We start from the raw sequence: 18,021 nt of genomic DNA on the forward strand, positions 1-18,021 counted from the left end.
CAAATACCCCGATGACCTTATATAGGCAATTCATCACAGACAGACCTTCGACTCTCTGCCATCAATCTTGGATCAGCACTTGGCTAATTATTGTCGATTAGCTTGACGGCTTCCTTGTACGATTCCACTGTTTTTTGCATTTAGTTGACCTGATTTTTTATCGTGTTTGTGGTCTGTTTGGTTTCAGTGAAATAAACGCTAAAAGAAAAGAAAGAACTCCTTATATTCCTTATAGTATTTCTATACGATATAAATGAATTATGTGTTGTATTCCATTAGAATATAGTTGGTAAAAGAGAGAAAAAAAACTATATTTAAACATTTGTTAATTAATATCTATTTTAAATAACTCAAAATCACTTCTCCCTTAAGGCCGGGGGTATTGGACTAAAATATTTATAATAAGAATAAGCAAGTAATGAATGTTTATTTAATTTTGCAGATTTTTTTGTTATACTAATTTACTTGTTTTATGTATGTATAGATTGAAAAAAATAATTACATTTTTGATGCGTCATAAAATAAAATATAAAAGTACAGCGGAGACTCAAAACGAAACGAAATGTAAATATTTTTATGACCTAACGTATAAGTAATGTAACGTATAAGTGATGCAGAAAAATAATATTTCCCGGTGAGGAATGAAGAGCCATCCATACACACGAGTGCGGTAAAGGGCCATTAACTTTATTACATTTGCATCATGAGCAGTGAACTGAAATAAATGTTTATGAAATGACATTGTATTACGGAGGCGCCTTTTTACGGCGGCGAGAAATTAAGGTTGTTGAACTTTTGTTACAATAAGGAAAACAGTAGGAATAATCGTAATTCCGAGCAGTTAGGCAAGGATATATCTTACTACATTATTTTATTTCTGTTTTCGTCATGAAAATAGAGACAGGGCTTTGTCCCTTGTAACTTTCATATTTGGTACGAAAATATAACATAGACCAGAAGGCATAATGGTCGATCATATCGCGCTAGGACAAGATAAAGCGTCTGTCTATTAAGTACTATTGTGGGGAGCCCTCAATTACCGAATGCCTTACTATGACTATATTTACAATAAAAGAAAGGACCGTTATTTGATATAAGTAATACACAAGATCTGATGATTCAATCAGAATAAACGCTAAAGAGAGACAGAAATAGTGAAACGAACAATTTCTTGGTACAATATAATAAATTATATGGATATTGAACAATAATCACAAAGAAAAAGATCAATCTAAAGAGATAATTGCTCAGTTTAAATGTACAATTCCGACGAAGTAAAAAATAAAGACATTTTAATGCAAAAATATTGGCATTAAAATGTTATCGAATACTGATTGCCATTTCCAATCATCTCGCTAATGAGTGGAGGCATAACGTGTTGTCAATAAGCCCTCAAAGGGCGTCGTGCAATTTCGCCGTCACTTTGTCACTGAAATCGACTCGTATTCCCGCTAGCTTAAAGCTTAAATGAAAGGGTGAAAAAATAGTGCACATTCACTACTCGCACCCAATACTATGGCGGGTTGGCACTTACAAGCGCAAATAAAAATTGAAAAATCTGCGCAAATCCCTGGGGGTCTGCCGCGCTCACGTTCCTCACGCACAGACTGTCGCGTACAATGCCTTGAATAATGGACATTATGTACATCATGTGGTATTATCATATTTTTTGTTTGCTTTCAAGGACGTTTTGTACGAACATGCTAACCAACGAGGACGCCTTCAACTATAACTAAAACACTTGTATAAATATATCCTTCATAGCTGTATAACTTTTTTCGAATAACAATCGTTGACAATCTTACATTTTTTATCATGGCGCACATAAATGCTCCTTAAATTAATAATAAAATACAATTTCTGTCTATAAGTGAAAATATTACAAACAGCTTTTAAATCAAAATTAAAAACATGTCTAAGTAATAAATGTTAGTTAACAATACGTCCGAACCAAACATGTATTAAACTATCAATGTAAATAGTTTCATACATAGAAAAAAAAAAAACATTGTAACATAAATGCATACTTTACTTTTTTTCTACTGCTAACAATAGTATAGATAAGTCACGAATGTTAACATTTACCTTAATACTCGTAAGTGAGATTTGAGCGCGGGGCGCGCCAAATAAATTTGTTACTCTAGAGTAGTTGGCGCATTTATTGTACCTATGTAACAGTGTAATTGTTTTACGTGAATAAATGAATGAATAATCAATAATAATAATATGTTTGATGTGGCAAGAAAAAAAAGCGTGTGGTTAATATTTTAAAACAATACTCATATCATGGAAAATAGTTGCTTAAATCGAACTAGTGTTTCCTTTTATTTTAATTGTCATATTGCTTTGTAGTATACATCCAACTTATTAAATATTTACTAGGTGGACTGGCTGAAGTAGTACCTAACCTCCATAGTCAACTACATTAATTCGAACAGTAAAACCCTGAAAGTCGTTCAGATAAACTAGACCTAAAGTAGATAAGTCCAGCACGGAATATACTCAAACATTTCCCTAAGTTAACTAACATATTCAAATTCCTTGAATCTACATGTGAGAATTGATCGAACTGAGAGCAATTTCGGTCGGTCGTGATTATGGAAACTGAGTCGTAGGGTCCTATATTTATGGTTCAAATCGGACCATTGCCGGGATGTAGAACACTTAGTTCAGTTATTATGCAAATCATGTGCTACGGAAGTGCCGCGACGTTGCCTAGTTCCCTTTACTTGAGAGGCAAATTGTGATAAATGAAATTTGGTAATATTCAAAATTCATGGCTAGAAGCGGATGACTCAAGTGGTCTATTATTAAGTGATTTCGGACTGAATACTGAAATATTATACTTGATAATTTCACTTTGTTCTTATAAGCTTGTTCCTTTCAGTCATTCTAGAGATTATTTTGATTTATCTCTCAATTATGACCATATTTGTTATTAGTTAAACTAAACATAATATATTATTAAATATGAAACCTGCACATACTTCAAACTACCGTTAGCTTTTTGGTTGGTGGTGTGGAAACAACACTGTACTGTGAGGAAACCTGCATACATCTGCGAAGAAATTCAAAAGTGTATGTGATATCCCCAGTCTGCATTGGGCTAGCGTGGGTATTATAGACCAAGCCCTCTAGCGCATGAAGAGGCCTGTGTCCAACAGTGGGATGTATATAGGCTGAATAATTATAAAAATGTCAGTACTTTTTACTGTGAGTAGTAACCTAGGCAATGCCTAGTAGGGAGGTATTCAAGAACCGTCTATAGACAGTGACTAACATTACACTTCCCAATGGCTTGTGTTTGTGCACAAACGTTGTTCGAAATTTTGGCAGGCACCTACCCAGTGACACAGTTTGTATTTCATCAAGCCATGAAAGGCCAGCCTCACGTCTATTCAAGAGCGAGTGTGCAAACATCGCTCCAGATCACGTGTGTTTACAATCCTCTAATTTCATCCAATCACCGTGGAGATTTTCGAAACTGTTACGGAAATGTTTACCCCTAAGTTAGATAAAGAGTATCTCGGGGCTATACAGCTACGCCAATTTATTATGATGCAATCTTGTAATTCGGATTCTCAAAGTACATCAAACTGTCACAAAGTTCCATAATGTTTAAAGCTCCCCTCTTTGAATGCGGTTGTAGGTAGGCAGTAGGGTTGCCCCTTCTCGTAGGATAGTTCTCTCGAAAAACTTCGTCCTAGTAGCCTCATTCATTATCTTTCACCCGACAGATTTGCTAAAGCTACTCCATCAATCCAATTAGGTGGAATCAAGAAAAATCGACGAGTGACGTTTTTTTCTGACACGACATCCCCTGACGCCTTTAACGAACATTAGGTTGATCTTACTTACTGTTTGCGTTTGACGATTAATTTCCTTCTTGAAAGGTCTCAATGTATTAAAATTTATTTGTTTTTAAATTTACCTTAATTTGATTTACGATGAGGGACGGCGAGGGGTGACACAAGAATTGTGAAAAGCCAAGTGTTAGATGAAATGAATTATGATTTATATTTCTGTGGAAATATGTGTACTTCACAATAATTTATTGGCGAGTGCTGCAGAATAATAATACTTGCAGTTATTTCGTAGAAATAATATTGTTCTTTGAGATGCAATGAATTTGAATAATTGATTTCACTTTGAATATAAAAACGGCGAGGCAACGAGGCTCTTACGTTTGACTTGAAATAAGCCTGATTCACTACAGCATCTGCATCTTGGGTATAGCGTTTCGTGAAAACTTACATAATAAATGAGGGTCTCGAGCCAAAAACGGAAATAATGGTGTGTACTCAAACCGACACGAAAATATACTCAAGAACATCATTAATTTTCATTTCTCGCTATGACCAAAGATTGCTGTCTGGAGTGAAAATAAGTGTGATAAGGAAAGAGGGATTTTCAGAGGTCTTTCGGAAGTACCAAATAGTTTTTATCCAAAGAGGCAGCTTTTGCGTTGAAGTGACTTTCATTTATGTGTACTTTTGCTATAAAGTGTACGCTTTTTAGTTCTTAACGGTTACGAATGGGCCTTAAAGTTTTTGCGATTTTTATTTTCTTTTTGCGCTGGTACTCAAACTTAATCTGCCCGAGAGTTTCTTATTTGCACTCAACATTAATGTAATTTGGGTTGTTGTGATTAAACGTACACGTAATGAAAAAGATTCTTCACACGTACCTTATTGATATCGCCATAGTTTACTTTGATATTTGACAGTAGCAAATATGATGATGTAGATAGTTACATAATTCGTGTATTCGATTAGTATATTCGTGAATATAGCTTTGACACAATAGAATAATTAGGGAGTAGGCTGTTTGAACTGCTCGCTGGGATTGTAGTACAGGAAGCCTCAAGGGACCACCCTGTTTATGTTATTATGTGAATCAGCGTACTGTAATTCGATTGTTGTTCGTCGATGGATTAATTAATTTGTTTAGTATAATAATTATGTATTGATGGCTTCATACTAAGAGGGTAAGCACATAGTATAATTAACTGTAAAAATCATGTTATTCAAGTTTTTAAATGTATCGTTCACGTACCGAAGTTACGAAGTCATCATTAAAAGGACATCGCGTATTCTGCTGACTTATAAACTAAAATGATTGATGCTGGAAACTGAAATGGTTTTCTGAACCGTAAAAAAATATATACCTACAAGTTGCGAAACTAGCACGCACTTCATACTATTCCAACGGTTTAACCCAACCGTTTTATTTATTTATTGTCTTTTTTTTCATCTGATTTTGATAAAATGTGGTGGTTTCCTATTCTGTATAATATAAGCACAATTTCACCATATTTATGTCCAAATTAAAGTTGTCCTGTGTTACAAAAACGTATGGTATTTTCGTAACTCAACGAAAATTTACATTAACTTGTGAAATTGTGATTTCGTATTAATAACGCCCAGAATGAGGAACTCTTCAAAGATACAAAATTTAATAAAAACCGACAAAAAAATAGCCGTAAGTAAACGAAAAGAATGCCCATACGATATGTTATGTCAATGATAGGATATAAAATGATAGTACTCTGTACTTCAGTCAGATCACCTCATTTGTCCAATTGAATACTTTAATATTAAATCGGTTCTATAAATAAAATAAAAGTTGAGACCTACTCTTTATTTCCATAATAGGTATTTATTATAAAAAAACATGGGGTATCCTTAGTTCATTGGAGCTTGGGACTGATGTTAGTGTGGGATGGTACGTGCGTAGATACTCTAGCTCCGTCCCACCTCCAACAGACTAAATGTAAAAGCGGGTGGAGGGGCAGGAAGCGCCGTGAAACGTAATAAATATAAGAGCCAAGGTACGATTTTGTACCATTTGGCGTTGAAACTCGCCCATAGGGTCCCGGCGTGCACCAGTTTTTTGCAGAAATCGCGAAGCAGACTCTTCTACCAGACGCCAGACGGCTAGCAGACCAGACGGTTCACCAGCATCCTTGGTACAATGCCTAAAGGGCATATTTTAGATTTAAGCTAGTTATTAATTTAGTTTAGTATTTGTACTACTGTGTAAATAAATTTTAGGATGCTTAAAAAGTGAAATAAAAATTGCAGCTCACACCAATCCAACTCAGCTCGTCACGAAAGGTAGTTCATTCGAAGAGCCCTATTTATCAGTGAGTGCCCTCGACAGAGGAAATCCTGGCAATCGCTCTTCACAATTATCCTCGATTTTTTGGAGCCAACTAATTAGCCGAATGGACTGAGACGTTAAACATAATTAACTTTAATGATAAATGATGGAATCGCGCGAAAGTGGAATGGATTTGGGACCATAAATGACTCGAATCATGAAGGTTCCAATTGAATATTATTCAACGTCCAGGGGTAATTAATTCTGGCGCTTTTTCTCTGTCTTTGTGCGATAGTTTGGTGAAATAGTAAATGAAGGTCAAGCAGCTATCTTATTTAGAAATATAAATAGTGTATTCGCGGCATGATTTCACTTAATTTATTCATTAATAATTTTTCAAGTTGGAAGTTTTGAACCTGTCAAGGCTGTGGGTTGGGCGGGAATTCTTGTGTTAACGGTCGTACGTACGGTTCAAATTCCAACGCTTCGACTAAGCGAAGAGACGGCGTTGAGGTGGAATAATAATTATAGATATTACTTAGTACCTACAGTACTAGTACTAGTGATTAAATAAACTACCTGTTCTATCATACCGTGGAATTTTACTACAAAAAGAACCTAGCGCGTTCCGACGGTTTCCTATCTTGTAGCTTAAATTGATAACTTGACATATCTATACACAATATTGTCTTCGGATACCGCGATAATTATTAATGAAATAAAACTATTAAAACAGATTGTATCGCATATGATGAATTTAAATACATCCCGACGTCTCGAACCCTTGAAAGCGATCAAACGGAGATTGAGGAAAAATATATTCACCTCTGTCAAAATTACAACCATTGACCGCGAACGCCGTAAAGGGTTCAAAACATCGGGATGTATTTTAAATTTCTTATAATCAGTGTTGGCCGAAATGTTAATGTAATTAACCATTAATGGCCATTAACCATTATAAATTGAACTGTAAACTATAATGGACTTTCTCTGATCAAATCGGGGAAATCCTGAAGAAAGGCCAGGTCAAGAGAACCCTAAACCGACGAGCGTGTATGAGGAAGAGGAATGTCATGAAAGTGAAGGAAGCGAAAGAGGTATGTCAGGACTTTAGCAAGTGGAAATCCGTGGTCTACCCCTTCGGAAAATAGGCGTGATTATATGTATTTATGTATGTACTATAACCATCCGTTACGGTTTAAATAATAGTGGTTAAATTGTTAATTGCAATTAACGTTCGGCCAACACTGATTATAACACACAATATTATTGCAATAAGCACTTGGCGCTGAACGGATTGCCACCTTGCACCCTTTAGGGCCTACGCTAGCTGACACGGACGCCCGCCGCGTGCGCACGCACGCGGGTGCTATTTGTAGGTGAAATCCGCCGCACGCGTCCGCTTCAGTTAGCGTCGCTCATACTATTTTTCGTTAACCCGCTCGTCCGCTCCGTGCACCCGCGCCAGCTAGCGGAGGCCCTAAATTTGGATTAGCCTTCACGTCAATAAATCTATGGCCTATGTGTATATTTGATATAACCGCAAACGTAAACTAGATGTAGGTTTTAGTGCTATAACACGATTTTGAGATATTTTTTTTATAGTCGTCTCAACAACCAGAGTATAATTAATTTTTGGATTTTTTTTCGAGTTGCTATGTATTTCGCACATACACAAGTGACTATACTTGTGACAGTTGTGACGTCGCGTCATTAAATGCGACGTTTTAAGTTAAAACAAAGTAATGATAAATTGCTTGCTGAATTATTTCATATTGAAAAATAAAAGTCGTCTGTTTTTTATAAAATATATGAAAGTTTGTTCATTAAAGCTCAAAATAACTATTCTTTGGTTATGCGGCCGTATCAAAAATACACGCTGTATAGTTCAAGCACGCTCCCTAAAAATGCATACATATATTTATGTGTAAGAAAAAAGTTTCAACATCTCGACTAGAAAGCGCAGTTTGTGATTATCCGATGTGTACTATACTGCTTTACATAGTAGTGTATTATTATAAAGTTTGTTGTAACTAGGCATTTTAATTTAATTTTAATATAATATTACTAACAGATTTATCACTTGGCTAACGAAGCTATTGGTATCTATATTTATTGTTTTTTTTTCAATAATGAATATTTATTCAAGTGTAATTTATTTTTCGTGCGCTTGCCTAACCCTTGTTATTTTCTTTTCCGACAATATACTGGATAGGTTAATTTTAGTTAAAGTATATGGCGTTTCAATTATTACATAATTACTTGGTATTTTGTTTTCTAATTCAGATAAATTAAAATGCAGTCGAAATGTTGTAAATCCTAAGCAATTTCACCAAAAGCCTACTTACTAGTATCCACTTTTACGTCCGCTCAAGTCTGGCTCATGCCTGCGCCGTGCATTTTGAATCTACCCCGATAACCAAGGACTATTTTTGTGACTAATAATCTTGAAGAAATTATGAAACTCATTGTGAGAGAAAACTCGAAAGAAGCATATTTTGGATAACCTTTCCCACATTCAAGACACAGTTTAATTAAAACAGTACAAGAAAAAAGATTTCCATTTCTCATTTAAACATATTCGAGTCAAAATAAAATTGTAAGTTGTTTTCTTTTATATTACGATAAGCAACTAAAACATTAAATGGATTTGTTATACTATTTCCATTTTGATATTTTACTTACAGGCATAGGGCGCTGTTGTTTCTAGCTGTTCAACCTTATGTATTTATTGTTTGTTATGTTTAGTTATTTTGATGATGACATTGACTTATTAGATACATACGAGTTATGTATTCTGTAAAACTAGTTTTAAGATTGTTAGCTTAACAGTCTCTTGACGTGAAACATGTATTTCATACACTTTTTTATTTTTTTTATTCATGGACACTTGGAGAGCCTTTACACCTCCAAATCTTATTAATGTCATTATTATTGTGTATTATTACTTTCTCAGACCGTGGGGACCTTATACATCTCCAAACTTAATGTATTAGGTAACCGTGGAGACTATACGTCTCTGTAATATTGTATAATATTCTTGACTTGGTACATACTAGTTATGTATTCTGTAGCATTAGTTTATGAGACTGCTAGTTTAACAGTCCAGTCCAGACGCGGTTTATTTATTTAGTATAAATTTTATTTTGACACTTGGAGAGACTTTACACCTCCAAATCTTATTGGTATTAGTACTCTGACATTGGGGACCTTTTACATCTCCAGATTTAATGTATTTTTAACTATAGAGACTATACATCTCTATTGTATTGTAGTAATTATTCATTTTAAGATTATTATAATGTAATGTTTAATGTTGTTATGTATTTTTCATGTCACTATAGGATGTTACTATAATGTTTTACTGACTTGTAAAAGAGCCCTTGAGGCCTACTTGCAGAATAAAGTTTTGAATATTGAATTTTGAATTTTACTCCCTACGATACTTTTACCTAAATTGTTATTTGATAGTAACCTCAAGATATACTATGAAAGTTTATACTTAGTCATCTTTTTTAAATACACATTTATTTTACTTTCCTCGTATTTGAAATGAAAAATAGAGTATTCAACTCGGGTGAACTCACTGCATTCGAGCGCCAAACTACCTCGACAGATATGAGTGCCTTTCATCCCTCGGTTAACAATCTACTATTACGCTAGAGGTTACCGTTTTTTGTCGTACAGTATGTTTATGAGAAAATTTTTATCCTGAGACTCCGTATAACCTGTAAACAAATAAAAGTATATTGTTCTTCATAAGTCTATTAATATAAACTACCAAAACAAAATTTGAACAATGATAGTTATTTCGTCCATACAGGTACTTCTTTGTTGATTAGTCTAAGTATTAACATTGCGACGGTGTTACAAAGTGAACCTCCTCATTTTTGCACCTGACAGCAAGAAGGGCGTAAGTCTGCATAGATGTTTAACCCATTCTAGGACATATGTGTCTCAAAATTGGACAGAAAATGGCGTGTACTTGGGTCACTCTGTTTCTCATGACCATATTTCTCAGCACGGACCAAGTTGTAGCTTAGTCCCCGATCTCGTTCGAGATAGTTCCATCAATCTTGCGACATTGTATCGGCGTCTACTTTAGAAATGAAACGAGAACAAGGACCTATCAAGCTATATGACTACGACTTTAGCTTCAATAGTCGGGGTTCGTTAAACCGGCATAAAAAATCTTTCAATTGGGTCACTTTAACCCAATAGAGAATAGCCCATATGAGCCGTATATAGGCCAGCGTAAATGTAAATAATTGAAACGTGGATGATTGGTACACAACACAACTAGTAATAACATAGGAAGTTTTGCAAAATTACAAATAAAAGATCAGGAATGGAAAACGCCCATGCACTGTCCCTTTTTACGTGATATATAACACAAACTCAAACCTCATTTTCTTTGCCATTACAGTTAAGTTTAATAAGGCTTCTATGTTTAGCTAGAAATTGCCTTAAGGCATAGATCTAACAAATTCCTAAAATTATTTCAGGTAGTTAATGCACCTTGAATATGCCTTGTCCAGTATCCAACATTGCTCGCAAAATACTTACGGATTCGACAAGCAGTTTCTCTGATTCAACTTTTAACAGTTCACTGAGAAATCGATTATCCTCCGGGATAAGCCCCGAAAAGTTTTCGAAGCTTGTCACAGGCTTGTCAAAGGGCAGACACATACAAACAAGCCTGCAACTCAATCCGGCCCGCACTCAATCCAGGAGCTCATCCGAGTGGATAGAAACGGGCGACTAAAAGCAAATAAGTTCCGCTAGTAACGAATGTATTGTTCCCGTATCTACAGAAATAAAGAACTGAAAGAGTGGCAATAGCTGCTCAGTTGAACGTTAGAAATGCTCTGATGAACGAGCAATGTGGCTCTAATAGCAATATCTTTTTCTCCAATCGTTGCCACGTTGCAAGAAAATACGGATGCACAGTAGTTTTAATTAATGTTATTTCGAATCTAACGATGTTCTCAGATTATCAAGTTGCGTGTTTTGCTTTTACTAATTAATGTAATAGAATACGCTCTCTAAATATCACTGCTGTAGTGCAGATTCATTAACGTTTTGATCAAAATAGATGAGCAATTTAATGCTCAATTACTTTGTAATGCCATACGTTTAGGTACTTACTACACCTGAAAATTATCGCATGCAATATTTGAGTAAAGATTTTATACGTTTATAATCTATTTTTGTTACGTTTATTAACGATAACTTTCTTGAAAGATTTTTTCTAAGGGTTTGCACAAGGCTCAGAACGATAAATGACGAGGTTAGCAATTGAAGTACCTAAAACGTCCGCTTAGAACTTGCCACTGAATTGATATAATAAAAGTTCATCCAGTGACCCTTTTTGGATGATTTCCGGGAGGAAATTATTATTATAATCATCTAATCTAATCTAATCTATGCAGCTATCTGTGTGTTTAAATGCATCAAAAAAATGTATCGATATTTTATACGTGATTTATTAACAAACATCTAATCAACAAACTTTCGTTTTTAAAATTTAAGGTTAACGCTAAACATTCTAAACAATAAAATCTCAAAATGTGACGTTTGCATGCTTGCTTGCTTCCCGAAACTCGCGGTCGTCCCTATACTTGGCGCGTAGTAAATTTACTTTTGCGCTAGCTTATTCTAAAAGGTATTATGCGGCAAAACGGTTTTAACCGTTTATTATTTTCTTTATTGGGGAAAAATGGTATTAGCCTACATTCTAAGACAATTCCCACTAGGAGGTCTGACAGTAGTTTTAGGACAGCATTGTGATCGGAACTAAATAAACAGGCTTATACTATACTTGCACAAATACTTAATAATAACGAAATTTATCACTTCCAAATTATATGAACACATACATAGGTTTGTCCTAAGTACAGCTGGTAGACACTATAAAAGGAACTAAAGAAACGAAGCTTCACCATATACTTACAACAAGCTTAAAGTTAAAATTTAAAGTAATAAAAAAAAAACTAGATTTAATCGAACAATCACAACTACAGTATTTCAGTGTGTGTTTAGACGTATCTACATGGAAAATTTAAGATGCTTGAATCGGTCCCATTTGTCTGTACAATGAAAATCTTTGTTTAAAAAGAGGCACCTTTGATATGGTTTTCTCTTTTATAAAAATTAACCAAATTGTGTAACGGCAATAACAAAAATGAAGTCTATGCCATGAATAATCAGTTTACCAAACAACACTTTCATGAGCTTTGTAATTGCTTAGATAATTCAAAATACCTGACGCCAAAATTTACAATGCGTCATCTTAACAAGATAACCTTTTATATAGTGGTCACTTGTGTGCTTCGCGTTTACTCAGGATTATTTAATCCGCTTGAAGCCGACCGGCAACGAATTCAATCACGATTTTTTATTAACCTTCATTATTATTGATCGCCTCGGAGCTCAGTGTGGAAATACAGCAAAACTGCAATTTGCCTTTTGCAGTGCAATTGTTTGAATAACAAACAATTTGGTTTGTGAGCAATTTTTTCAAGTACTGTGAAATGGGCTGAAGTTACAAAAAAGTTTCAAAATAGCTATATTTTCGTGTAGTCCGTGAACTATTTTCCATTCAAACGTATTGCAGGTTTTTGGCATATTTGCTTTTTTTTTTTTTCAGTTAGAATTGTTTCATTTAGTCAATCACATTAACTCATTTGTGACAAGTTGATAAAAAATACAAAATAATTGCAAATTGCTCGTATGTTTTAATATTTTAAACAATCTACGGGGTATTATTCAGTGCTGTAGCTCCTCAGTACCGGTATCTTTTGGTTCGGTTTATCTCACCGGATCACTAGGATTGATCAAATTTGTTTGTTATAAAAATGAAAATTTACCTACTCATACCTATTCTTAATTTAATAGTAATAGAGTAAAATCGATATCTGTTGTCAAAGTTTAGCAGCTGCGCAGTATATCTTACTAATTTCCGCTTAAACGCCTCAAAATCCGTGTAAATCATTACGAAAATGATCGCTTTGCCGGCCTCTGCCCACGCACACCGTAAACAGCTACCCGATAACCGCATTAGAGCCGCTACGTGTCGCAAACAGATTGAATGCGCTGTCCATTACCGGGTCCGTATTCTGAAACGATTTAATACCATTACCACTGGCTCTGTGTAGACTTTGCGAACCTCCTGCCTTACCAACTGAAATGATTGCAGAAACTGAATCGACAAAAATGCCAATAATTATCGGACCAGCTCAAAAATTTTACTAAAGCGTTTAGAAATGCCACCTGTAAAGGAGAACAGCTGGAGAGCTGGTCGTACGAAAGCATTTTTGCCCAAGCGTAAATGGAAATTGGTTGAATTGAGATTTGAAATTTTTAATTGCCGCGTAAATGTACATACTGTAAATTAATTACTGAATTAATGGCTAGATGTCGCTTTTTAAAATGCATACTAGCTAACGGTATGTTTTCCTACAACAATGGAGTCAAACAATTTCCATGGTTAGGTTAATAACCAAGAATGAACAAACAGTGATATCGAGGGGTGGAGTATAGTAGTAGTAAAGTAACAGTGCTTCTTAGTAACTGTAAAGTAAACCTTAAAGTGCAGTGTTTAAGTGCGTATTTACAACAGCCACGTGGGAACATTTTCTCGGTCAACTTCTGTGAATAAATTGTATGATAAATAGAGAAAATGTAATTTATTAATTATATGTACATCAGAACATGTTTAGACTCGTATAATCTTGTGGGGTATGTAAAGATATTGTATCCACTCGTAAGTTGCATAAAATATGCTGTAAAATCGGTATGCTAACGAAGTATCGGACGCCCCGGCCCGAACCCGGAACGTTCTAACATGAGTCATCCTTTATGTAGGTCTGAATTACCGTTTGATGTTTACCTATTGCTTTCAGTGAAGAAAATCCTATCATGAGTAATGCGGAAAAATATTTGGAAATTTAAAACCAGACAGACCATCTGAGGCCATTAGTTGGGAAGTGGATGGTAACGATAAATGCATAGAAAAACAAGCTCAAGTAAAAAATGAATTCATAAGTTATAAAATAAAAAGCAACCCCAACTTTTTCGATATAATTTCGATACGTCAAATACCTCAGACAGACGTTCTAGAATAAGGACAGCATGTCTGATGCATGGAGAGTGATCGATCATCAACATTCGGATGACATTTTTGCGATTTCATCGAAGTGCCAACAGGGAGCTGATCGAAATTATCGAATCATTTGTTAGGTATTACATTCAGTAATTTTTTTGACGTGAGATAGGTATTTGATAGAGTAAATAGTTTTTATTTGGTGAGTCACAAAAGTAGATGTTGTAATATAAACAACAAAAAAATGTTGGTATCCTTTATTTATTCCATTTAAAGGGAACTTCACTCGTCTCCAAAACCAAAAGTGAAAGTGAAAGTCAAGTCAAAATATTCTTTATTCAAATAGGCCTAGCAACAAGCACCTTTAAATCGTCAAATTTTACAAATATCATCTTAATCTAAATATTAGAGCAATTTATTGATTCAGTTATTATGTTCTAAAAAAAAACCTTGAATTATTATAGATATGGTAAACTTAATAATAAGAATTTCACAAAAGGATCGTCAAACATCATAATTGTATAAAAATACTAGTCTAGAAACTTTCTAAAGAATAATAAATAAGAATAAAATTTAAATGTTAAAAAATACGGTATATATATACATTGAATTATCAATTTCATCATTATTAACATACTTAACAATAAATAATTCATTCTTTACAATCACACTTAATCCCACGGTGTTTCATCTTTCATGTAGTCTTGTGTGCTATAATAGGCTTTAGAGATAAGCTTACATTTTACATAATTTTTTAATTTACTAACAGACAATTCAGTTATAATATATAACTGAATTGTCTGTTATAATAATATTATTATATTACTAGCTGCAAAACCCGGCGTTGCTCGGGTTAAAATAAATCGCATGTTTAATGGTATAAAAAATATTTGAGGATGCATTTTTTAACGTAGATAATATAGATTTCTATCTTAGATATTGAAAGACTTAGTCGACCATTAAATATGCGGTGTATAGAAAGTATATTTAATTAATTAACTAATTAACTAATTAACTAATTGAAATAATCATAAGTTAGAATAAAAAACACCTTAGTAAATGGAAAATTTATGTTTTATTCACACAATTATTTACATATGATATTCTACATACTACATATATGATAAATACATTAACATATTACACGTTATATTATACATTTACATTTTGTTTAATTTTTCTATAATACTTGCTTATAGACTACATTTATTGTTTTATTGCCCGGGCTGTAGATGAACAAATTTCGAGGTGATCCTGCTCGTGAGCATGCAACGTATAATTGACCATGTGCAAAGCATGGTTCCTTTAAGTCAACGCCACAGTATTTGAATGTTTGGCCCTGTGCTTTGTTGATGGTCATACTGTAAGCCAACTTCACCGGGAATTGTAAACGTTTAAACGTAAAGGGCAATCCATTTGATATTAAAGGTATTCGTGGTATAAATACTATTTGTCCTTTTTCTTTACCAGTCATTATACTGGCTTCGATGATGTTATTTTGTAGCTGTTTAATACAGAGTCTCGTACCATTACACAATTTTGGCGAGTTCAGATTTCGTAATAGAATAATTGGTGAACCAACTTTCAATTTAAGGCAGTGCAATGGCATTCCTGGAACATTTAGTGAATTCAAAAATTCAGAAGGAAAATTTACGCTTTCTTGTTCATCAGTCATTGTATCGATTGAGTTGTAGATTTTCTCTTCTCCCGGAATCATTTCCTGGATGATGTTGTTGATGCTATTGACAATGTCGTTTTTCGTGGCTAGAATAATGCGCTCCCGTAACCATTCTGAATTAGTATAATTTTCAGCAATACTTGGATACACTTCATTTATAAGTTGTTCCGGTGTTTCAACAGCATTACATAACTCATTAGTTAGTGTGATTTGGCCAGTATTTTCGTCTATTGGATAAGTGCCCTCTCCTATTTGTAAAAGTTTTTCAGCAAATTCTTGGGCCTTTTCATCTCCTGAAATTTGTGCTCTCATATTTGTTGTTAATTTAATTATTTTTACCTGTTCCCATATGAACGACTTCTTCAGGCAAGCGTTAATTTCATCTGCCGGCGTTGATTTCGGAATGACAGGTAGCGTTTGACGGAAATCGCCTGATAGTATTAACAATACACCTCCCATTATATTCGTGTTGTCGCGTAAATCTTGAAGTGTTCTGTTTAGTGCTTCTAGGGATTTTCTATGAGCCATTGTGCTTTCATCCCATATAATGGCTTTGCACTGTTTTAATATTTGTCCACGTGCCGATGATTTTGTGATGTCACATACCGGGAATTCGTAGTTAGCTACATCTAATGGTAATTTTAAACCAGAATGTGCCGTTCGTCCACCATCCATAAGTGTTGCCGCTATTCCAGATGATGCTAGGGCGAGAACGATTTCTTTATTTGCACGGATTTCAGCTAGAATTAAATTTATCAAAAATGTTTTCCCGGTGCCACCAGGTGCGTCTAAAAATATTATACCACTTCGCTGATTTTTATAATAATCCATTATTATGTCGTAAGCTTGTTTTTGACTCTCAATTAATAAGGGTTTGTTGTGTTGGATGTAAAGCCTCAATTCGTCGATATTATAATTTGTTTCTCTTAAAAATTCACTGTTCATAACATCCAAATGATTTCGTTTAGGAGATTGAACACCTAGTTGTATTAACGTTTGGTTAGAAATTGCTAAACATTTATCTTCTATCAATATCAAAGCTTTGTTAAAAATTTCTTCATTAAAATTAATTTCTAAGTCCGGATTTTGCTGTCGTAAATCAGCCAAGATGTCATCGCTCATATATTCTCGATATTTAAGCCATAGTCGATTTGGATTAGAAGGATTACATGTAGTTAATATGATTGCAAATAGCTCACGAATTTGACTTGCTGTTGCCGTTTGGGCTGCTTCATTCATAGCTAACTCCCAATGATTATCGTTTTCTAGTAGACCCAATCTTTGACATGCTTCACGATATGTCTCACAAATGTAACCATTGACAGTTTTTAGGTCTTCAAAACACGTTGGACCACGAATAGTGTGAAGTAATAAGCGTAGATAGAAACATTCAGCGTTTTTTGGATGCACTGTGTAGACTCGTCCTATTGTGTTACTCTTGAACACTCCATCATGTCCTTCTACTTGCATTCCACGTTTTCGAGGATTAAATTGTTTACTTGTTGTATCCCATGTATAATAGCTGGGTACTTCTGAGTAAAGTAAAGTCTTAGCAAATTGGTCTTTCTGGCATAATTCAAAAAATGCTGTTAAAGTTGTTCGAGTTGGTGGTTCCGTCGCAACTTTTTGTGCTGTTTCTGTTTGAAAAAAACACACGTTGTCCATTTTCTAGGTGGACGGATAAATGTTGAACCGGTGGATCTCGATCGTGTATTGGAAAACTTAAAATTCGCCAAATTGCTTCGTTGGTATTAATGTAACGACCCATTTGATACTGTACTATTTCATCATGCTGGTTTTCATTGGTTAACGTAAAAACAGCCATATCACTGCCTTTGTTAATATATTTGCATACATATTTTATAGATTTAACAGAACTGCAGTATTCAACATTGATATGGGCATTGAACATTTTAGATAAAAGTGGATTATATGGTACTACCCATTGATTATTAACTTGAATTTCTGCATTACCTCGTATTTTAATTTTAGCTGTAAATCCGCCTTGTTCTGGTGATCGACGTCTATATTTAGGATATCCGTCTTCGCCTGTAACTGTTTCGTTCAAAAATGGCTTTGGATAACGTTTCGTACATTTTCCATCTTTCATACACGGAGAATTTCTATTTAGCTCACC

At 34.5% G+C, this 18,021-nt stretch overlaps 2 protein-coding genes across 2 annotated transcripts in view; one reads left to right on the plus strand and one right to left on the minus strand.

Annotated features, from left to right (window-relative positions):
- LOC133525690 (semaphorin-2A) overlaps positions 1-18,021 on the plus strand; it is a 458,429-nt gene that overhangs the window by 57,484 nt on the left and 382,924 nt on the right. The gene's annotated exons all lie outside the window — the stretch shown is intronic.
- On the minus strand, positions 15,791-16,412 carry LOC133525854 (uncharacterized). Its single transcript, XM_061862258.1, has 2 exons — positions 15,861-16,412; positions 15,791-15,817 (listed from the first exon to the last, which is right to left on the minus strand). Exons 1-2 carry the CDS (start codon positions 16,410-16,412, stop codon positions 15,791-15,793), a joined length of 579 nt encoding a protein of 192 aa, XP_061718242.1.

This window comes from Cydia pomonella, chromosome 15, assembly GCF_033807575.1.
Source record: "Cydia pomonella isolate Wapato2018A chromosome 15, ilCydPomo1, whole genome shotgun sequence".
In the NCBI taxonomy this organism is placed as follows: Eukaryota; Metazoa; Arthropoda; class Insecta; order Lepidoptera; family Tortricidae; genus Cydia; species Cydia pomonella.